This window comes from Podarcis gaigeae, assembly GCF_964106915.1.
Source record: "Podarcis gaigeae genome assembly, chromosome: 13".
NCBI classification, from domain to species: Eukaryota; Metazoa; Chordata; class Lepidosauria; order Squamata; family Lacertidae; genus Podarcis; species Podarcis gaigeae.
Window position 1 is genome coordinate 39,441,434 of NC_139689.1, and position 17,551 is coordinate 39,458,984.

At 46.1% G+C, this 17,551-nt stretch overlaps 1 protein-coding gene across 8 annotated transcripts in view; it reads left to right on the plus strand.

Annotated features, from left to right (window-relative positions):
* LOC310830128 (RNA binding protein fox-1 homolog 1-like) overlaps nt 1-15,683 on the plus strand; it is a 41,338-nt gene extending 25,655 nt beyond the window's left edge. For 4 of the 8 annotated variants that reach the window (XR_014557484.1, XR_014557485.1, XR_014557486.1 and 1 more), the window contains exons 5-13: nt 1,424-1,516; nt 3,638-3,698; nt 4,898-4,951; nt 6,803-6,938; nt 8,458-8,497; nt 9,502-9,572; nt 10,454-10,526; nt 13,193-14,039; nt 14,073-15,683. Coding sequence is in view for 4 of the 8 variants with exons in the window: in XM_083709761.1 (XP_083565887.1) it covers nt 1,424-1,516; nt 3,638-3,698; nt 4,898-4,951; nt 6,803-6,938; nt 8,458-8,497; nt 9,502-9,572; nt 10,454-10,526; nt 13,193-13,237 (573 nt within the window). In the remaining 4 variants the exon portion in view is untranslated. Of the gene's footprint in view, nt 1-1,423; nt 1,517-3,637; nt 3,699-4,897; nt 4,952-6,802; nt 6,939-8,457; nt 8,498-9,501; nt 9,573-10,453; nt 10,527-13,192 lie in introns of all 8 variants that reach the window. The other 4 variants (XM_083709761.1, XM_083709762.1, XM_083709763.1 and 1 more) reach the window with 1 other exon arrangement.
* The last annotated feature ends 1,868 nt before the right edge of the window (nt 15,684-17,551 follow it).

Genomic DNA, 17,551 nt, shown 5'->3' on the forward strand with positions numbered 1-17,551 from the left:
CATTCCCCATCCCTAGTCGATGGTCTCACAAACACACTGTACAAGTGCAGGATTTGATGTTGATCAAGTGGCCAACTTGGTGCCTATGGGAAGCAAAGCTAGAATGTGGTAGCACACTGTGTTGCCCTCTTCCCATTAGCAACTGGTATCTAGTAGCACACTGCCTCTGAACATGGAGGTTCCATGTGCCCCCTATGGCAGAGGAGCCACTGATAGCCGCCTACTCCACATTTCCCCCCCTAGGTAAAGGTAAAGGGACCCCTGACCATTAGGTCCAGTCGTGGCCGACTCTGGGGTGGCGGCACTCATCTCGCTTTATTGGCCGAGGGAGCCGGCGTACAGCTTCTGGGTCATGTGGCCAGCATGACTAAGCCGCTTCTGGCAAACCAGAGCAGCGCACAGAAATGCCCTTTACCTTCCCGCCAGAGCAGTACCTATTTATCTACTTGCACTTTGACGTGCTTTTGAACTGCTAGGTTGGCAGGAGCAGGGACTGAGCAACGGGAGCTCACCCCGTCGGGGGGATTCGAACCGCCGACCTTCTGATCGGCAAGTCCTAGGCTCTGTGGTTTAACCCACAGCGCCACCCGCGTCCCATTTAATCCCCCTAATCTCCCTTTAAATCAGTGTTTCTCAAACTCCTTCTGTCTTCCATCTGGACGAGTAAGAGGCATTAACAGAATCCAAGAGTACATTCCAGCCAGGCCAAAACACTCAAGGGGAGAGGACAAAGCAGGGTGGGTAAGGGGTGTTCGGCCTGGAATCTCAAGGGCCAGGTAGATTATGAGAATCTTCTCCTTTTTTCCCAAATTAATTTTTATTTGGTATTACAAATTAAAATTAACATTCAAAATCACAAATAAAAACAAATACATAAGATTCTCCTGAATCTTTGGACTTTCCTCCACCCCTCCCTGGGTCCCGTACTTATCCTTTTCTACTGCATATTTTAAGTCACTCCAATTATTTGATTGTCCATTACAGGCATAGGCAAACGCCGGCTCTCCAGTTGTTTTGGCCTACAATTCCCCTCATCCCTAGCTAACAGGACCCAGTGGTCAGGGATGATGGGAATTGTAGTCCCAAACATCTGGAGGGTGGAGGTTTGCCTATGCCTGATCCATTATATTGTCCTTGTTACATTACAAGTGTTATTATTAGAGTTCTGCTAATGAATTCAGCTGTTTACAGTGCTCTTCCAAATACGAAATAAATCTCCCCCCATTCTTTGTTAAAATTTTGATCTTCCTGGTTTCTGAATTCCCCGGTCATTTTTGCCATCTCTGCATAGTCCATCAACTTGGTCTGCCATTTCACTCTGGTGGGGACCTTGCTGTCTTTCCATCACTGGGCTAAAAGCATCCTGGCGGCATATTTACCTGGCAGGGGAGACATCATGATCATGAAGAATCTTCTCTCTTAGGGTTTTGGCTTTGTCACCTTTGAAAACAGTCAGGATGCCGACCGGGCGCGGGAGAAGCTGAACAGCAGCATTGTGGAAGGAAGGAAGATTGAGGTAAGAATTTACCGTGTCCTCAGCATAAATGCCTGTGTGCATTTCAGTACCCACATGCTATGAGCTCTTGCCTTGGAGCTTAAGCTGTTGGAAGGGGGAGATGCTCAATCTCTAAAAAAAAAGGGGGTCCTTTGATCATTGAATACCATATATGCTAATAATGAACTAAATTTTCCGAGTGCTAGTCCTTGTACCATCCACATACAAAAGGGAAATATCAGCGGGGGGGTTTCCCCAGAGGTATATCTAAAAAAAACTTCTGGAGAATCCCCCACAGCCTTAGTTTTAAAAACAATTTTAAAAAAGCCCCTATCTTTAGTAGTTGTTGTTTTGTTTTGTTTTGTTTTGTTGTGTAGTGTTTTTAATGTTATTTTAGTCGAGTTTATGTAAACTCCCTTGGGACTCAGGCACAGTGCCAGATTTACGTATAAGCTAAACAAGCTATAGCTTAGGGCCCCACTTTCTTGGGGGCCCCCCAAAAGTGTAAAGGAAAAAAACCTGGATGTCAATTTCCAAAATAAAAGATAAAAAACAAATAAAATAAAACCTAAACACAGCAACAGTGTTTTGCGTTGTGTAGGCTCCTATGATGTAAATAATGGGCCCCACCTGCTAGCCTGCTCCCTAAAATATCACTGGTGTGCTCCTTTCTATATATAGGGTGCCTATATTCTTCATGTGCAAATGGCTTTAGATACGTATTAGGTCCATAAATTACCATATAGCATATATTCAACCTATAAAACAGCGACAATTTGTTGTTGGCGAAGGACAGCTGGACATATAAAGGGCCCCATTACCTATAGTAGCTTAGGGCCTCATCAAAGCTAAATCCGGCCCTGCTCATGCGGAAGGCAACTCCTTAAATAAATAAGGACTGAGCATGTTCAGTGCACGTGGAGGGACCAGAAAAAAACAAGTGAGGGGTAGAATGGAGTGGTTGGAACAGAAGCACCCCACGTGGCAGTAGTTTGCATGTTCAGATCCAGAGACCTCCCCCCTAAATAAATTTACACATTACTCAAATTTTAGTTTTGGTTTTTGGCAGAATTTGGGCCACAACTTTATTGAGTGGTTGCAGGCAGCGCTGACCCAGGGTACCAGCATAGGTCAGCCAAGGGTGAACACCTGGGAAGGTGAAAAGCTGGGTACAGACTCTGTTCACCACCCAGATGCCCCCCTGGACTCAGGTACGGGCACAACCCTCTCTCGGGTTCACCAAACCATCGAGTCCCTGGATTCCTTTAACGGAATACCCTTCACATCGGGATGATGAGAGCGTTCCCCCAGCCCTATCACCTGAACCAGTGCCTATCCGCAACATTACAAGTTGTGACGATTTGCTACGCAGCAGGAGAAACCCAAATGGCAACAGCCAATCAGCCAAGTGGGGAAATTCCTGCCATGCCCCTGTCCCAACGACAGACGACAGCATAGCAAGGTCAATCGCACAAAGCCCTAAAATTAGGGAGAGGTGGGCGGGTGTTCCGAATGCACGAGCCGAAAGAGGAAGCTCTGGGTCACGTTCATGGGTATAAATAGGTCCCTTGATCCATTTGGACTGCGCCCCATTGGCCATATTGAACCCAACATTGAGGGACCTACCAATTGGATGTTGTGGCAACCAATCAAAGCCACCCACAACACAGGAGGTCAGTCTCCAGGCCTCACCACAACATGTGCCCTCTTTTAGGGAGGACACGATTTGTCACAGGCCGTGTTCTTCTCGTTTGCCCACCAGGAAGGATCCTGTATAACCACGTGTGAATGTGCATATGTGAGGAATACCTGGGGTGCTCAGATATTGGACAAGCCTTACCTGCATGAATTCCCTCTTCTGCACAATTATCAAAGGTGCAGAATCCCTGTCCTCACTTGCCTTTGAGCGTACCAGGAACACCACACAGGCACAAATAGGCCCAGTACTGAACACACACACACACACACACACACACACACACACACACACAAATCCACCTTAATTCAAACCCCTTAAGAGCCTTGTCAAAATCATCACTGTGTGCTATTCACTTGTCCCACTTCTTTGGAGGAAAAGAAGAAGATGCTAACAACAACTTGTTATGCATGTGGCCTCACTTCCTGCTTCCTTCTCCCATCCAGGTCAACAACGCCACAGCCCGTTTAGTCACCAAGAAACCACCGGCGGCACCAGTGGTGAATGGTATGTAGAAGCTGGAATAAAAATAGCAACAATACATTTGGTTTATGATTCACTTGCCACGTAGTAATTCTCCAAGCAGCTTGCATATTATTAAGACCATTTTAAAAACAAAAAAACCCACCAATACATAGCTGTAAGTATTATACAATAATCAGAGCCGTCTTTCCTATTGGGTTTACTGGCACGTTGCGCCAGGGCGCTGGCCTCTCGGGGGTGCCCCAGCGAGTGGGGGAGTTGCGCGGCTTTGCCGGCGGCCTCCCCTTTCCTGCATGCCCGCCAGCTGTGCCCCGTCAACCATATGGCTGGCGGGCGTGCAGCTTGCCTCCCAAGCCTCCATGGGAGTAGAGCAACTCTGGAAAATGGAGGGCGGGGGCCCAGAGGGGTCTATGAACCATGGCGCCAGATATGCTTAAGGCGGCTCTGACAATAATCAAAATGCAGGATACGGGTGGTGCTGTGGTCTAAACCTCTTGGGCTTGTCAGACAGAAGGTTGGCAGTTCGAATCTGCACAATGGGGTGAGCTCCCGTTGCTCTGTCCCAGCTCCGTTTGAAAGCACACCAGTGCAAGTAGATAAATAAGTACCGCTGCAGTGGGAAGGTAAATGGAGTTTCTGTGCGCTCTGGCTTCCGTTGTTCTGTTGCACCCAAAGCAGTTTAGTCATGCTGGCCACATGACCCAGAAAGCTGTCTGTGGACAAACGCCAGCTCCCTCGGCCTGAAAGCGAGATGAGCACCACAACCCCCATAGTCGCCTTTGACTGGACTCAACCATCCAGGGGTCCTTTACCTTTTACCTTTGCAATAATCAAACGACAGACAATAAAACAACAGCAAAACATATACAGTGGTACCTCGGGTTAAGAACTTAATTTGTTCTGGAGGTCTATTCTTAACATGAAACTGTTCTTAACCTGAGGTACCACTTTAGCTAATGGGGCCTCCCGCTGCTGCTGTGCCACGGAGACGATTTCTATTCTCATCCTGAAGCAAATTTCTTAGCCCAAGGTACTATTTCTGGGTTAGCGGAGTCTGTAACCTGAAGCGTCTGTAACCCGAGGTACCACTGTAACTTGTAAACAGCAAAATCATCATAACTGTTTCATTAAGGATAGGGGCAAGACTACCTGAAAATAGTAATGAAGATGGGACAAGTTTTTTCTCTGAGCATTTCCTTGTTTGTCTGTCTGTGTCCATTTAGGATGGAAGATCAATCCTATGGTTGGCGCTGTCTATGCCCCTGACCTGTACACAGGTAAATCCCCATCTCTTTGCTATTACTTTCCCCTCCTAAACTTCCACCAAGTTCCACATTTCTGCCTTCCTTTCTCATTCACCACCTACCCAAGACCCCAAATCCTGTACGCATTTATTTAGGGCATTTGCTTGGAATCAAATAAGTTCTATTTTATGATCCCAATTACTTACAATCCCACACTGGACTGGCCCTTCCATGACTTAGAATGAGATTTCTGTGATCACTAGAAAGCAATACTAAAAAGTCATATGTATAATAATAATAATAATTAATAATGTGTCAGATGTATGCACCTCAGACTCCAAAATTTTGTGGGTTGGCTCTGTGCCTGTTCAGTGGACTTATTTAGCACCAAACCAGAATACAAGGTTTAGCATTTCTACCCCTGCAATTTTCTCGTTCATTTGGGGTTCAAGGGGCTGCAGAGCAGAGAGTTGTTTGGCTCTGCCATCCTGATTTGTGCTCAGTGCTTCGCTGCTGTTTATTGTACCTATGGGGAGGCTTCCCAGCTGAGTTGAAGCAGTCTGTGTTGTCAGGCTGACAGAGATCCAGCTGGAGCATGCTGGGTTTGGTCTTTTTTTTGAACGTGTATGTGTATAATTTCCTAAGGCCTCAGGAGTATCAAGACTAGCATTCCTGAGGCGTCTCTCAGCTAGGGATGTGGGGAAATCTCATCAAAAACAGGAGCATCAATTGCTGCAGTTTGCATGTTCGTGCAAGGTAAGGCACTAAAATCATGCAAGAAGAATGCAACAATTCTTGGCTATCTTTCTTTTCCTTTTTAGTCTGCAAACATTATGCAAACGCCAGTGTTTTTGACGTTCTCCTTTCATTGAAATCAGCTGCTTAATTCATTGTGCTAGTTTCAGCCACAGTGGAGAACGAGGGAATTGTTGGAAGAAGCTGAACCGTAGAGGAAGAGAAACAGCCCCGATTGTGGCGAAAACAGGATGGGACAGAAATGGTTGCCTCCTTATATCCAACCCTGACTGAAAATCTCAGTTGTGGTGAAATTCTTCTGTGGCTTCTCAGAATCCTGTTCTAGGGCTTCCTCTCTCTCCTTATTTGAAAAAGAATTTGGGCCACCCACTCCTCCTTTACGTCACCCAGTTCCTCTTGAGCTCATGCTCAAGTTTGCCTCCACCATTTCTGCCCCTAGTGGGATATGTATGTCCCATTTCCTTCCATTATGGACTGAGCAAGCTTTTGGCGAACACACTCCCTGGCCTTTGGGGACATCTGTGAAAAATGCTGTTTCTTATTAGGCAAAGTCCATAGAAGGCCAAAGGACGTGGGTGGCGCTGTGGGTTAAGCCACAGAGCCACAGAGCCTAGGGCGTGCCAATCAGAAGGTTGGCAATTCGAAACCCTGTGATGGGGTGAGCTCCCGTTGCTCTCTCCCAGCTCCTGCCAACCTAGAAGTTTGAAAGCACATCAAAGTGCAAGTAGATAAATAGGTACCGCTCTGGTGGGAAGGTAAATGGCATTTCCGTGCGCTGCTCTGGTTCGCCAAAAGCAGCTTAGTCATGCTGGCCACATGACCCGGAAGCTGTACGCCGGCGTCCTTGGCCAGTAAAGCAAGATGAGCGCTGCAACCCCAGAGTCGTCCACGACTGGACCTAATAGTCAGGGGTCCCTTTACCTTTACAATAGAAGGCCAAGAATGAGGGCAGGAAGTGTCACCTGAATAATCCTGGCACCACGTCATTTCTATTCCTGCTGCCTGACTTCAATGTGACTTTTATTGTGGAGAATATTTAGCAAGCTGCTTTGAGAGCCTCCCGGGGCTATAAAGTGGGATATAAGTATTGGAAATAAACACATTAATATCTTTCTTCCTCCCATCTAGTGGCGAGCATCCCTTACCCCATGATGGCACCAGCTGCCCTGGCATATCGTGGGGCTCTGCGAGGGCGTGGCCGAGCTGCCATCTATAACCCCATTCGAGCAGCTCCTGCCCCATCTCCAGTTCCAGCCTATGGCAGGTGAGAAGCGGAGACTGTTCTGTTTGTTTTCATGGGGACAACTTCTATAGCCCTAAAAATAGGTCCTGAAGTCTGGAGGTTTTGCTAAAGGTTCCCGTCAAAATCTTTGCAACAAGCAAATATGTTTTTAATAAATAGACATGCTTACATTATAAATGTGCATTTCCTTTTCAAATCTGCACAAAGAAATAGAGAAATGAGCCCAAGTCACTTGGGGACCTGGCCATTGCTGGTATTCGGCCCCCAGCAGATTACCCCCGAGAGAATGCCGCCCCTAACAAGGAAAAAAGCTTTGTTATTTCTTTTCTCTGTTCATTTGGAATATATTAAGCTGCCCTTTAGGGACGCGGGTGGTGCTGTGGGTAAAACCTCAGCGCCTAGGACTTGCCGATCGCATGGTCGGCGGTTCGAATCCCCGCGGCGGGGTGAGCTCCCGTCTTTCGGTCCCAGCTCCTGCCCACCTAGCAGTTCGAAAGCACCCCTAAGTGCAAGTAGATAAATAGGTACCACCGCTTTATAGTGGGAAGGTAAACGGCGTTTCCGTGTGCTGCGCTGGTGCTGGCTCGCCAGAGCAGCTTCGTCACGCTGGCCATAGTGACCTGGAAGTGTCTGTGGACAGCGCTTGCTCCCGGCCTCTTAAGTGAGATGAGCGCACAACCCTAGAGTCGGACACGACTGGCCCGTACGGGCAGGGGTACCTTTACCTTTACCTTTAAGCTGCCCTTTATCGTAATCAGTCTCATAGTGGAATATAAAAACCTCAGTTAAGTAAAACAGATGCAAATATAACATTTCACTGAATGCAGGCATGGCCAAACTTGGTCCTTTAGCTGTTTTGGGACTACAACTCCCATCATCCCTAGCTAACAAGACCAGTGGTCAGGGATGATGGGAATTGTAGTCCCAAAACAAGTTTGGCCATGCCTGACTTAATGGCAAGAACAGGTAAAATGGACTTCTTGCAGTTAGGAAAGTAATAGGGAAATGCATTGAAAAGTGCGGAATGAATGGCTTAACAGGAAGACATATAAACATCTCATGAGGAATGAATGCAGGCAGAATGCTGCCTAAAAAAAATGGAAAGTACTTCTCCAAATTTCCTAATCCAGTTTGTCAATGAATCAATCAGTAAAAACTGAGGGAAATTTTATTAGGTTTATTATTTAGTTTATTAAAGTTTCTTATTAAGGGGAAGTTTGCACACAAATGTGTTTGCTACTGAAAGTAACATCCAAAAAATGCCTTCTATTAGCAGAAATGGCTTGGAAAAATGCATACTGTATATTAGGCACAAATGTGTGTATTAGGAGAAATGTGCTTGAAAACACTTTTTTGAGTAGGTGGAAATGGGTATTTTTTTAATGCATGAGAATATGCAGAAATGGGGCAAACTGAATTTAAGAGTAGAACAATAAGAAACTAAGAAAAACCCAGATTGACAGATTTATTATCCCCTGTTGATAAGATGGGCAAGGTAGAGGACGATCTGTGTTGATTTTCTTTTTCTTTTCCCACCTAGTGTGCTCTATCCAGACAGTCTGTATGGCTCTGACCTCTACGTAAGTCTTTACCCGGGTTTCTTTGGGTTTTAGGGTTCAAAGGTCCTGGGTATGTGCTGGCACCAGTTACCTGTGAGTAGAGAAAGCAGAGTGGGTTGGGGACTGGCTTCATGGGTTTTGCAAGGCAAAGGTCAATGTTGTTCTTTGGGGAGGGATCTCTCAGGGTAGGTGAGCTAGCAAAACAGTCCTGCAAAACTGGCAGGACCCACAAAATTGGGTAGAACAAAGGATTGCCTTGAAAACAAGATGGCATGAGAAATGAGGAACATGAGGATCTTTCTTTTAGAGGCAAGAGCGTTGGTCCATCTACTGTCTACACGGACTGGCAGTGGTTCTCCAAGGTTTCAGGCAGGGGAACCTGGCACCTCTGCATTCAAAACAGATGGTTTCCCCCTGAGCTACAGCTCTTCCTCTAAGGCTGGGGCAGTCGGGAGGTAGGGGTGGCCTGAAGGAAAAGGGCATTGAGCCATGTGCAAGTCTGGGTGATCCAGCATGAGAATTGCTCCTGATTTGGGGGTTTCACGTGGGCCTGAAAGAGTGGGACTCCATCCTTTAAGACTGTATTTTATCTATTGAAGAGCTGTCCAGAGACTGCATCTTGTTGGGTGGCCATGCACGTGTAGTTAATAAATTAACAGTAATAACAAATAGAGTGTCATGTACTGTAGAGGTTTTGTGAACTAACATCACGCATAAGACTGTGTGCACAGCGTAGACCTCATGCAAACATCTGGTGGCTAGGCAGGTCTCTGAAATGCAAATTCAGTGCACTAGTGGATGGCCCAGGGGCAAAATTCTTGCGTAAGAAGAAGCAGAAAAGAGGCATGGGTTCTTTGTGGGTCAAACTGCGAGGTGAGTTCCAGTGGCCGCTCTTGATCACGATTCAGAAAGGGGGGAAGAAGGTGCATGGAGGAAGACTTTTGTTTTCCTTTGAAGAACTGGACACGGGGCGGCCTTCAAGAATCATGCAAAATGGGCTATTGAATTGAATCTTTGAATTGCAGGGTTATCCTGCAGCTTACAGAGTAGCCCAGACGCCTGCAGCTGCAGCAACAGCAACAGCTTATAGCGATGGGTAAGTTTGAGACAGATCGTGCGCCCTATCCAATGACCTGAGAGCATGGGTAGGCAAACTAAGGCCTGGGGGCCGAAGCCAGCCCAATCACCTTCTCAATTTGGCCTATGGACGGTCCGGGAATCAGCATCTTTTTACATGAGTAGTTATCTCCTGCTTGGACTACTGCAATGTGTTCTACGTGGGGCTGCCTTTGAAGGTGACCCAGAAACTACAACTAATCCAGAATGTGGCAGCTAGACTGGTGACTGAGACCACATAACACCGGTCTAGAAAGACCTACATTGGCTCCCAGTATGTTTCCGAGCACAATTCAAAGTGTTGGTGTTGATCTTTAAAGCCTAAATGGCCTTGGTCCTGTGTACCTGAAGGAGCGTCCCCACCCCCATCATTCTGCCCGGACACTGAGGTCCAGCTCCGAGGGCCTTCTGGTGGTTCCCTCATTGCGCAAAGCAAAGCTATAGGGAACCAGGCAAAGGCCCTTCTCGGTAGTGGCACCCGCCCTGTGGAACGCCCTCCCATCAGATGTCAAAGAGATAAACAACTACCTGACATTTAGAAGACATCTGAAGGCAGCCCTGTTCAGGGAAGTTTTTAATGTGTGACATTTTAATGTATTTTTAATGGAAGCCGCCCAGAGTGGCTGGGGAAACCCAGCCAGATGGGTGGGGTACAAATAAATCATCATCATCATCATCATCATTATCATCTCTGGGTTATTTGTGGGGCATAGGAATTTGTTCATTTCCCCCCAAAAAATATAGTCCAGCCTCCCACAAGGTCTGAGGGACAGTGGACCAGCCCCCTGCTGAAAAGGTTTGCTGACCCCTGTCTTAGAGGCTTATCTGATTATCTCCCCTCTCGGGTCTTTTGCTTCACAGGTATGGACGGGTCTACACTACTGCCGACCCCTATCATCACACCGTGACCCCCGCCTATGGAGTCGGTGCCATGGTGAGTCACAGCGGTAATGGCGAGGCGTATTGTGTCCCCATCACAGAATCACAAAGCTGGGTGGGCATGGAAGACCATGCATGCCCAATCACCCTCTGAAAGGCAGCTCAGGCGATCTAGTTCCCAGCATTGAACAGGCAGAGCGGAGGAAGTTGCTTCAAGAGCAGCACTTTAGCTTCAGAAGATAAATGCACGTGAGGCATTTATCCCCTGGGACTGAGCTGGCTTTTTGGTGGCTGCTTCATAAAAAGGTTGGGAAATGTCTGCCTGTTTGGAGTGAGGGCTCTGCTTTCTGAATTGGCTTTCTTTGCCCTTGATGATGTCAGCCTGCAGCCAAACTGGTTATGCAGAACTGCAGTATTGTTTCATTTACTGCCTGTACAGTGATTGGGTCATTGCCCATGTGACTAATAGAGGACAAGGAGGAGGACATAGTGATTAGAAGATTGTGTCTAGCTGTAACAGGGGTAAATAATGAGTTGGATCCATGTTTGCTGCAGGTAGTTCCTGATGAAATCTGTGGGACTTTGAAGTCATGACTAACTTGTCCCACTGATGTCAATGGGGCCAAGTTTAAGCAACAGGAGTTAAAGTTCTGTGTTCACTTACTTGGGAGTAAGTCCCACTGAACTGTATCGGATATATTTCTGAATACACACATATAGGATTGCCCTGTCAGACTGGATTCAACCCAATGTCTGCAAACATGAGCACAAACAGTAATTTCAGCTTTAAAATCATAGTGGGGGACGATTTGGCTTGGCTCTTTTTATATATATAAAAAAAGAGGAGGAAGCAATAAACAAACAAACAAACAAACAAACAAACAAACAAACAAACAAACACCTGTTTAATGAACTACTATAATGTAATCATAGATCAAAAGAATACAGCTGTTCACACAAGGGACTAGGACAGCAGCAGGTTTTCCATGAAAGATCAGAAACAGAAAAGCTAAAGTCATTAAAACCAAACTCTGGTGTGCTATTTTAAGCGAGGACCATCATAGATATGTGAAAATTCTCATCACAATACTGGGTGTAGCTTGACTGAAAAATGTCCAGCAGAGGGCAGTGTTTACCTGTCTATTAAGGGTCTTCTACTTTTTCAAATAACAAGCATGTACAATCCCTGTTCCTTTTGCTTCTATGTGGGATTCCAGTTTCAGTGCTTTGTTTGGCAGCTTAAAAAGTTCTGACGGAAACGAAACAGTGTGTTGAGTTTGTGCATAACGTTGTAAATTAGAAATGTCACAGTGTCTGATTTAGCTCAGACTTCTGACCTGAGGACAGCCATACAACTCCCCAAAGTAGGGTGCTTGGTGGGAGTTCTATATTGCATGTGAAGGGGAAGCCTAGACAGACAGGAAACACAGGTCTCTTGGGTTTCCTGTCCCCTGTATCTTCCTTTCAAATAATCTAGAGCTGCAGGCATCTTATTCGTTGGGGAAGAGAGCCCCCAAGAGGAATTCTGGGGAATGGAAAGGAATAGGGTAGGACAGCTCTTCCTATCTGGCTCAACTTTCTGTTACCCACCCAAGGTTAAAAAAACCCCAGCAACTTGAGGTTGCCATGGTGCTCACATATGGTGTATTCTCAATTTATGTAGTTGATCTATGAGGGATGAATTGTGTGAATGTACCTATCTTTAGGCAAAGAACTAAAATGGATTATGATGGTGATCCCATATACCAGTAGGGAATGCTTTCAATAAAGATCCATCTTTAGTTAAAACAGTGCCATCCATGCAGAAGAGGGAAAGTATTGAATGGTTTAGAGAGGAACCACAAAGTTTGTAGAAATGCAACACACACACATACACGGGGAAAGGAGACAATTAGGACTTAGCAGACTTAATGGCCATGGAAAACTGACTGGGGGAGAGTGTAGAAAACTGTTGGAGGTGGTGGAAGAAGAATGGAATACCCTGGGGAAAGGGGCATGGCTGGAATACTGAACAGGAGTGCTCTACACTGCCACATTTTGTTGCGGATCCTATGTAATTTCTACAATGCAGACACCTACACTGCATTTTACTACTACTACTATTACTATATTATTTATACCGCCACCCTCTGCCTGGGCCTCCCCAGCCACTCTGGGCAGCTCCCCACAGAATATTAAAAACGCGATAAAACATCAAACCTTAAAAACTTCTCTAAACCGGGCTGCCTTCAGATGTCTTCTAAAAGTCAGATAGTTGCTTATCTCTTTGACATCTGATGGGAGGCCGTTCCACAGGGCGGGCACCACTACTGAAAAGGCCCTCTGCCTGGTTCTCTGTAACCTCCTATCTCACAGTGAGGGAACTGCCAGAAGGTCATCGGAGCTGGACCTCAGTGTCCGGGCTGAATGAAGGGGGTGGGGCCGAGGCCGTTTAGGGCTTTAAATGTCAGTACCAACACTGTGAATTGTGCTCGGAAACGTAATGCATGTAAAAAGACAATTCCCTGCAGAGTTTCCAGTTTAACAATAAAACTATAGGAGGTACCAGAGGAAGAGAAGAAGATAGCAAGAGGGGTTACATGATGTATAGGCTTTGCTATGGGGAGGTGATGAGGATTAAGAAGTCAACATAGCTTTGTTAACGACTTCCTGTCCTATTATTTTGACTTTTCCTCCTATACAACTTTCCCCTCACACGCTTGCTCCCTCTCTTTCTGGCAGGCCAGCTTGTACCGCGGAGGATGCAACCGTTTCACTCCGTACTGAGGGACCAAGCGCTGGCGCTGAGCATCTTGGAGGCACCTGTGAGCTGATGGCACAGGTGGTGGGACCTGGCGCTGAGAACCTTGCGTGTGTTTGTGTGTGTGGTGTATATGTGTGCGAGAGGAAGGCAGGCAGGTGATCGGTGAAGACACCTCTCAACCAGCAGGACGCTAATTCTGGGTGACAGTCAGATGACGACAGCTCAGGTGTTTCCTCCAGTCTCTTCAAAGCCTTCGTCGTTCCTCACAAATTCTGGCCTCTCCTGTGTTTTGCTGTTGGGCAGAGGCCAGCAGTTGGATGGTCGACACAATTCAGATGCAGGGCAAACTGAAAACGGGCTACCACAGCTAGATTACAGGATTGGCAAGGTGCATAGGATGAAATCCAGTTCACTTGGCGGCAGTGGGGCAAGCTAGGGCCTAGGCAAAAGCCATTCCCTGGAGTTCTCTGTCATAGATCAGATCTCCTTTGTGTCCTTCCACCACCACCACAAACCAGTTTAAATAGTTATGGCGCCTGATTATGGAACCTTGAGGAGGATTGGAGATTCAAGGATAGAATAGCGTATTTCTTCAGCCAAGAATACTCAGGCCCTGCGAGTTTGGCAGATGAACTGGGGAACTCTGAGAACAAAAACGGATTCCAGACTAGTTTTGGATTTCAATTCGCCTTCACTACAACACGTGCATCAGTTATGGCTTCCTCAAGAATCCTGGGAAGTGTAGTTTTGAAAATGCTGAGAATTCTCTGCTTTTGGTTCCTAAGCCCGTCCCAGGCCACAATTCCCAGGGTTCCCTGGGGTATAGTGTCCCGTCCCCCCCCGCACCTCGTGTTATAGATCTGCCATATGGTTTAGCGAGCGGAGGTTCAGAATCATTGGTGCAAGGGGTGGACTTTAGTAATCTTTCGTAATATGGCATCCTGTGCAAGGCCAAAAAATGGCACCCCCAAATTGATCTTCTCAATTCTGGCTCTTCTCAGTTTTGCACCCCCTTGGCTTGGCGCCCTGTGCAGGGGATCTGCCCGTACCACCCTAAATCTGGCGCTGATCTGTCTCTATCTGTCTCTGGAGTTCTCCCCTTCCTTCTCTCATTCCCTGTCCTTTTCCTCCTCTTTGGTTGCTCTTTTATAAACATATATTTTCTTCATTCTGCACTCATACTGTATTCTTTTGTGCTCTCCTGTACTTCTGATCTGCTTTGGGTATCAGCTCATGATAGGCAGCGGCTCAAGCCAGCCTCTTACTTTTCTGTGAAAACTTTGAGACTATTTTTTTATCAAAGCCAGGGGTAAATCACAGTATATTTTTATAAATATTACTTCCCAATTTTTTATTCTTTTGTGTATCTATCTACAGTGGACCCTCCGGATACGAACTTAATTCGTTCCAGGGGTCTGTATGTACCCAGAAAAGTGCTGCCTCTGCGCATGCACGCGGTGCGATAGAACACTTCTGTGCATGCACACAGTGTGCTTCTGTGCATGTGCAAAGCACACAGAGTTTGCTTCCAGGTTTGCCACGTTCACAACCCAAAAGTTAAGTTACCTGAAGGTAACGTAACCGAAGGGTCCACTGTATATCTAATGGCCATGATGCAGCAAAATGGCTTTGGGTGCAGGGCTTAGTAGCAGAAGTTTTCCTTACACAGAAAAAGCAAATGAACTCAAGCAGGGCTTCTATGCCACGTGTTGAACCTGTTCAACAATCAGGTGCTGTTTTGCAGGACCCTCCTGTGCACATCATATTGTGCAAGAGTTTTGCATATCTGTGCATAGAGAAGGATGTGCGTGCACACACATGTATGTATATATTCACACATTCTTTTGGATCTCAGCCAATGCTGCATCAAACTTAGGTTACACACTATTCCAAGTCCCATTGATCTGAATGTGCTCAATGGTTTCCCATTCAAATCCATTGGACTTGTACCTAATTTTGCCTGGATTTCCCCCTAAAAAATAAAATAAAAAGTTTTTTTTTTTGAGGGCTGGGGTTTTGACTCATTCATTTTTTTAAAAAACGAAACCAAGCTGGGAATGTTTATAGCCGGAAAAGAAATTTTGATATTTTAAAAATACAAAAGAGACAATCCAAAAAGAAGTCATAGAAACTGATAACACAAGGAGTTTCTGATGAAGCAAAGGGGCATTAAAGAACTCATGCAGAGTGGAAGCCTAAGGAATGTTACGAGGCAGTTTAAAAACAGAACAAAGACAAAACTGGAGTACATCTCAGCAGCTAATTTATTTTCCTCTGAAGGAGGCTGAACCCAAAGCAGAAGCCATTTCTGTTTCTCGCAATTTGCTTTCCACGTATTTCTGGGCTTGGGTGTCTGGCAGCATCTGCTCAGTTCACAGTGCAATATCTCAGGGAAACCTTTCTATATAGATGCTTGTTCTTTTTTTCACTGTTTCCTTGTTACTGTAATAAAATCCTGATTCTGGCTAATTTCTTTTACTCTGCCTCTTTTACTTCCTTCTCCTTCTCCTCTTCCTCCTCCTCCTCCTCCTCTCTGTTGCTGTTGCTGCCTACTTCCTCTTGTCTGGAATGAAGGTCACATCCAAACCAAACATTTAAACCTTTTTAAGAGACGCAGCTTCCCCCAAAGGATCCTAATAACTGTAGCCTATTAAGGAGAGTTGTTTGAAGCCCCTCCCCAACAAAACACAGTTCCCAAAATTCTTTGGGTGGTGGAAGCATGACTCTTATACGACTTTAAGAGTGCTTTAAATGTATGTTAAGGATGTGACTGAGGACTTGCTTGCTTTCAGCTCCTAACTGGCAAGGATGTTTAGTGAAGGACAGGAGCAAAGCAAGGCTGGAGTTAACTGAAAAGCACTGCTGCTGGTGCCTTCACCCTACCCTTTGCCTCTGGTTAAATAGGCCTGGTAGGTTTTTTTAAAAAAACCCTGCCAAACCTGTTTGTTCACAGGTGACAGTGGAACAAAAGACATTTGCATACACCATAGTAAGCGATTCCTCTCTCAAAAATGCTTTGACTTGTTTTAAGCGTGTTTTGCCCGCCTTGAGCCTAAGAATAGTTGATTACAGGGGTTGTGCATGGAACACAGGATCGTGAACTTCCCTGCTGGTCTTTGGAGAGGGATAAACTGGGTCATCCAACCCCAACGGTGAAACGGAACGAGGTTGGTTTCATTTTTGTAACTTGCAGTACCGTGGAGCCTGGATTTCCCTCTAGCCAGAGTGGTTTGTATGTTGCCCTGGGCAAGTGCAAAGGCTCGGCATTCAGCACCCTAAACTTTTGCTTCTTAAGAACCAAGTTCCTCATCCTTCTGACTGTGACGCTTGAATGCATGTTAACAGTGCCTGTAGAAACTGCAGAAAGCAGAGACAGGATCTGAGAAAAATACAGTCATACCTTGGATCTCAAACAACTTGGCTCCCAAACGATTGAAACCTGGAAGTGACTGTTCCTGTTTTCGAATGATTTTTGGAAGCCAAACATCCGACGTGGCTTCTGCAGCTTCCGATTGGCTGCAGGAGCTTTCTGCAGCCAATCAGAAGCTGCGCTTTGGTTTCCAAACGTTTTGGAAGTCGAACGGACTTCTGGAACAGATTCCATTCGACTTCCAGGGTGTAGGTCTAGGGTGGGGTTCTGGTACTGTTCCCCAGTTCCTTGTCCCAAGATTCATTTTTTAAAAACACACACAGAGCACACATCCTCCTGACTATAGCCTTTAATGAGGATTTAATCTGAGTTTCTTTAGTGGGCAGAACAGGTGAGCTGAAATGATGCGGTTTTAATGGGGATGCTATCCAATGCATAGCTTCTCATAAACTTAACAGTTTGATTTGCCTTTTCAAGGAAGGAAGGAAGAGAAATGGCTCCTTAGTACTTTGTCAGAATGGGGGCTTCCTCAATGCCTTGCTTCCTGCTGCTTACTCTTTCTCTGCTCATTCATCCCATAATTCCCTCCTCCTGTCATCTTTCAGCATCGCTGCTTGCCCCAGATCTTGCTGGAAAGTCAAGCTAAAGGGTCTTGGGCCACAAAAGACTTGGTCTGGTTCAACATACGCAGCTGGATGAAGAGGTTGGGTGGATACCGAACGTTGCCCTTTCAAAAATAAAAGCTAAATCCTGCATGTAGAAAACCAAAATACAAGGAAGAAAGATTCTAGCCTAGCCCTTTGCTTACTGTGGCACATCTCTGCATTTGCCTTCCGCTGAGCTTTTCTGCCTCCTTGGCCACTTACTCTCACGCTCCTTTGCTTGTCTGCTCTCCCTCGAACCCCTGTCGCTTGCTCGCAAACGCTCCTTTCCTATCCTGCTCTCTGTTTCTCTCTTGCATTCTGTC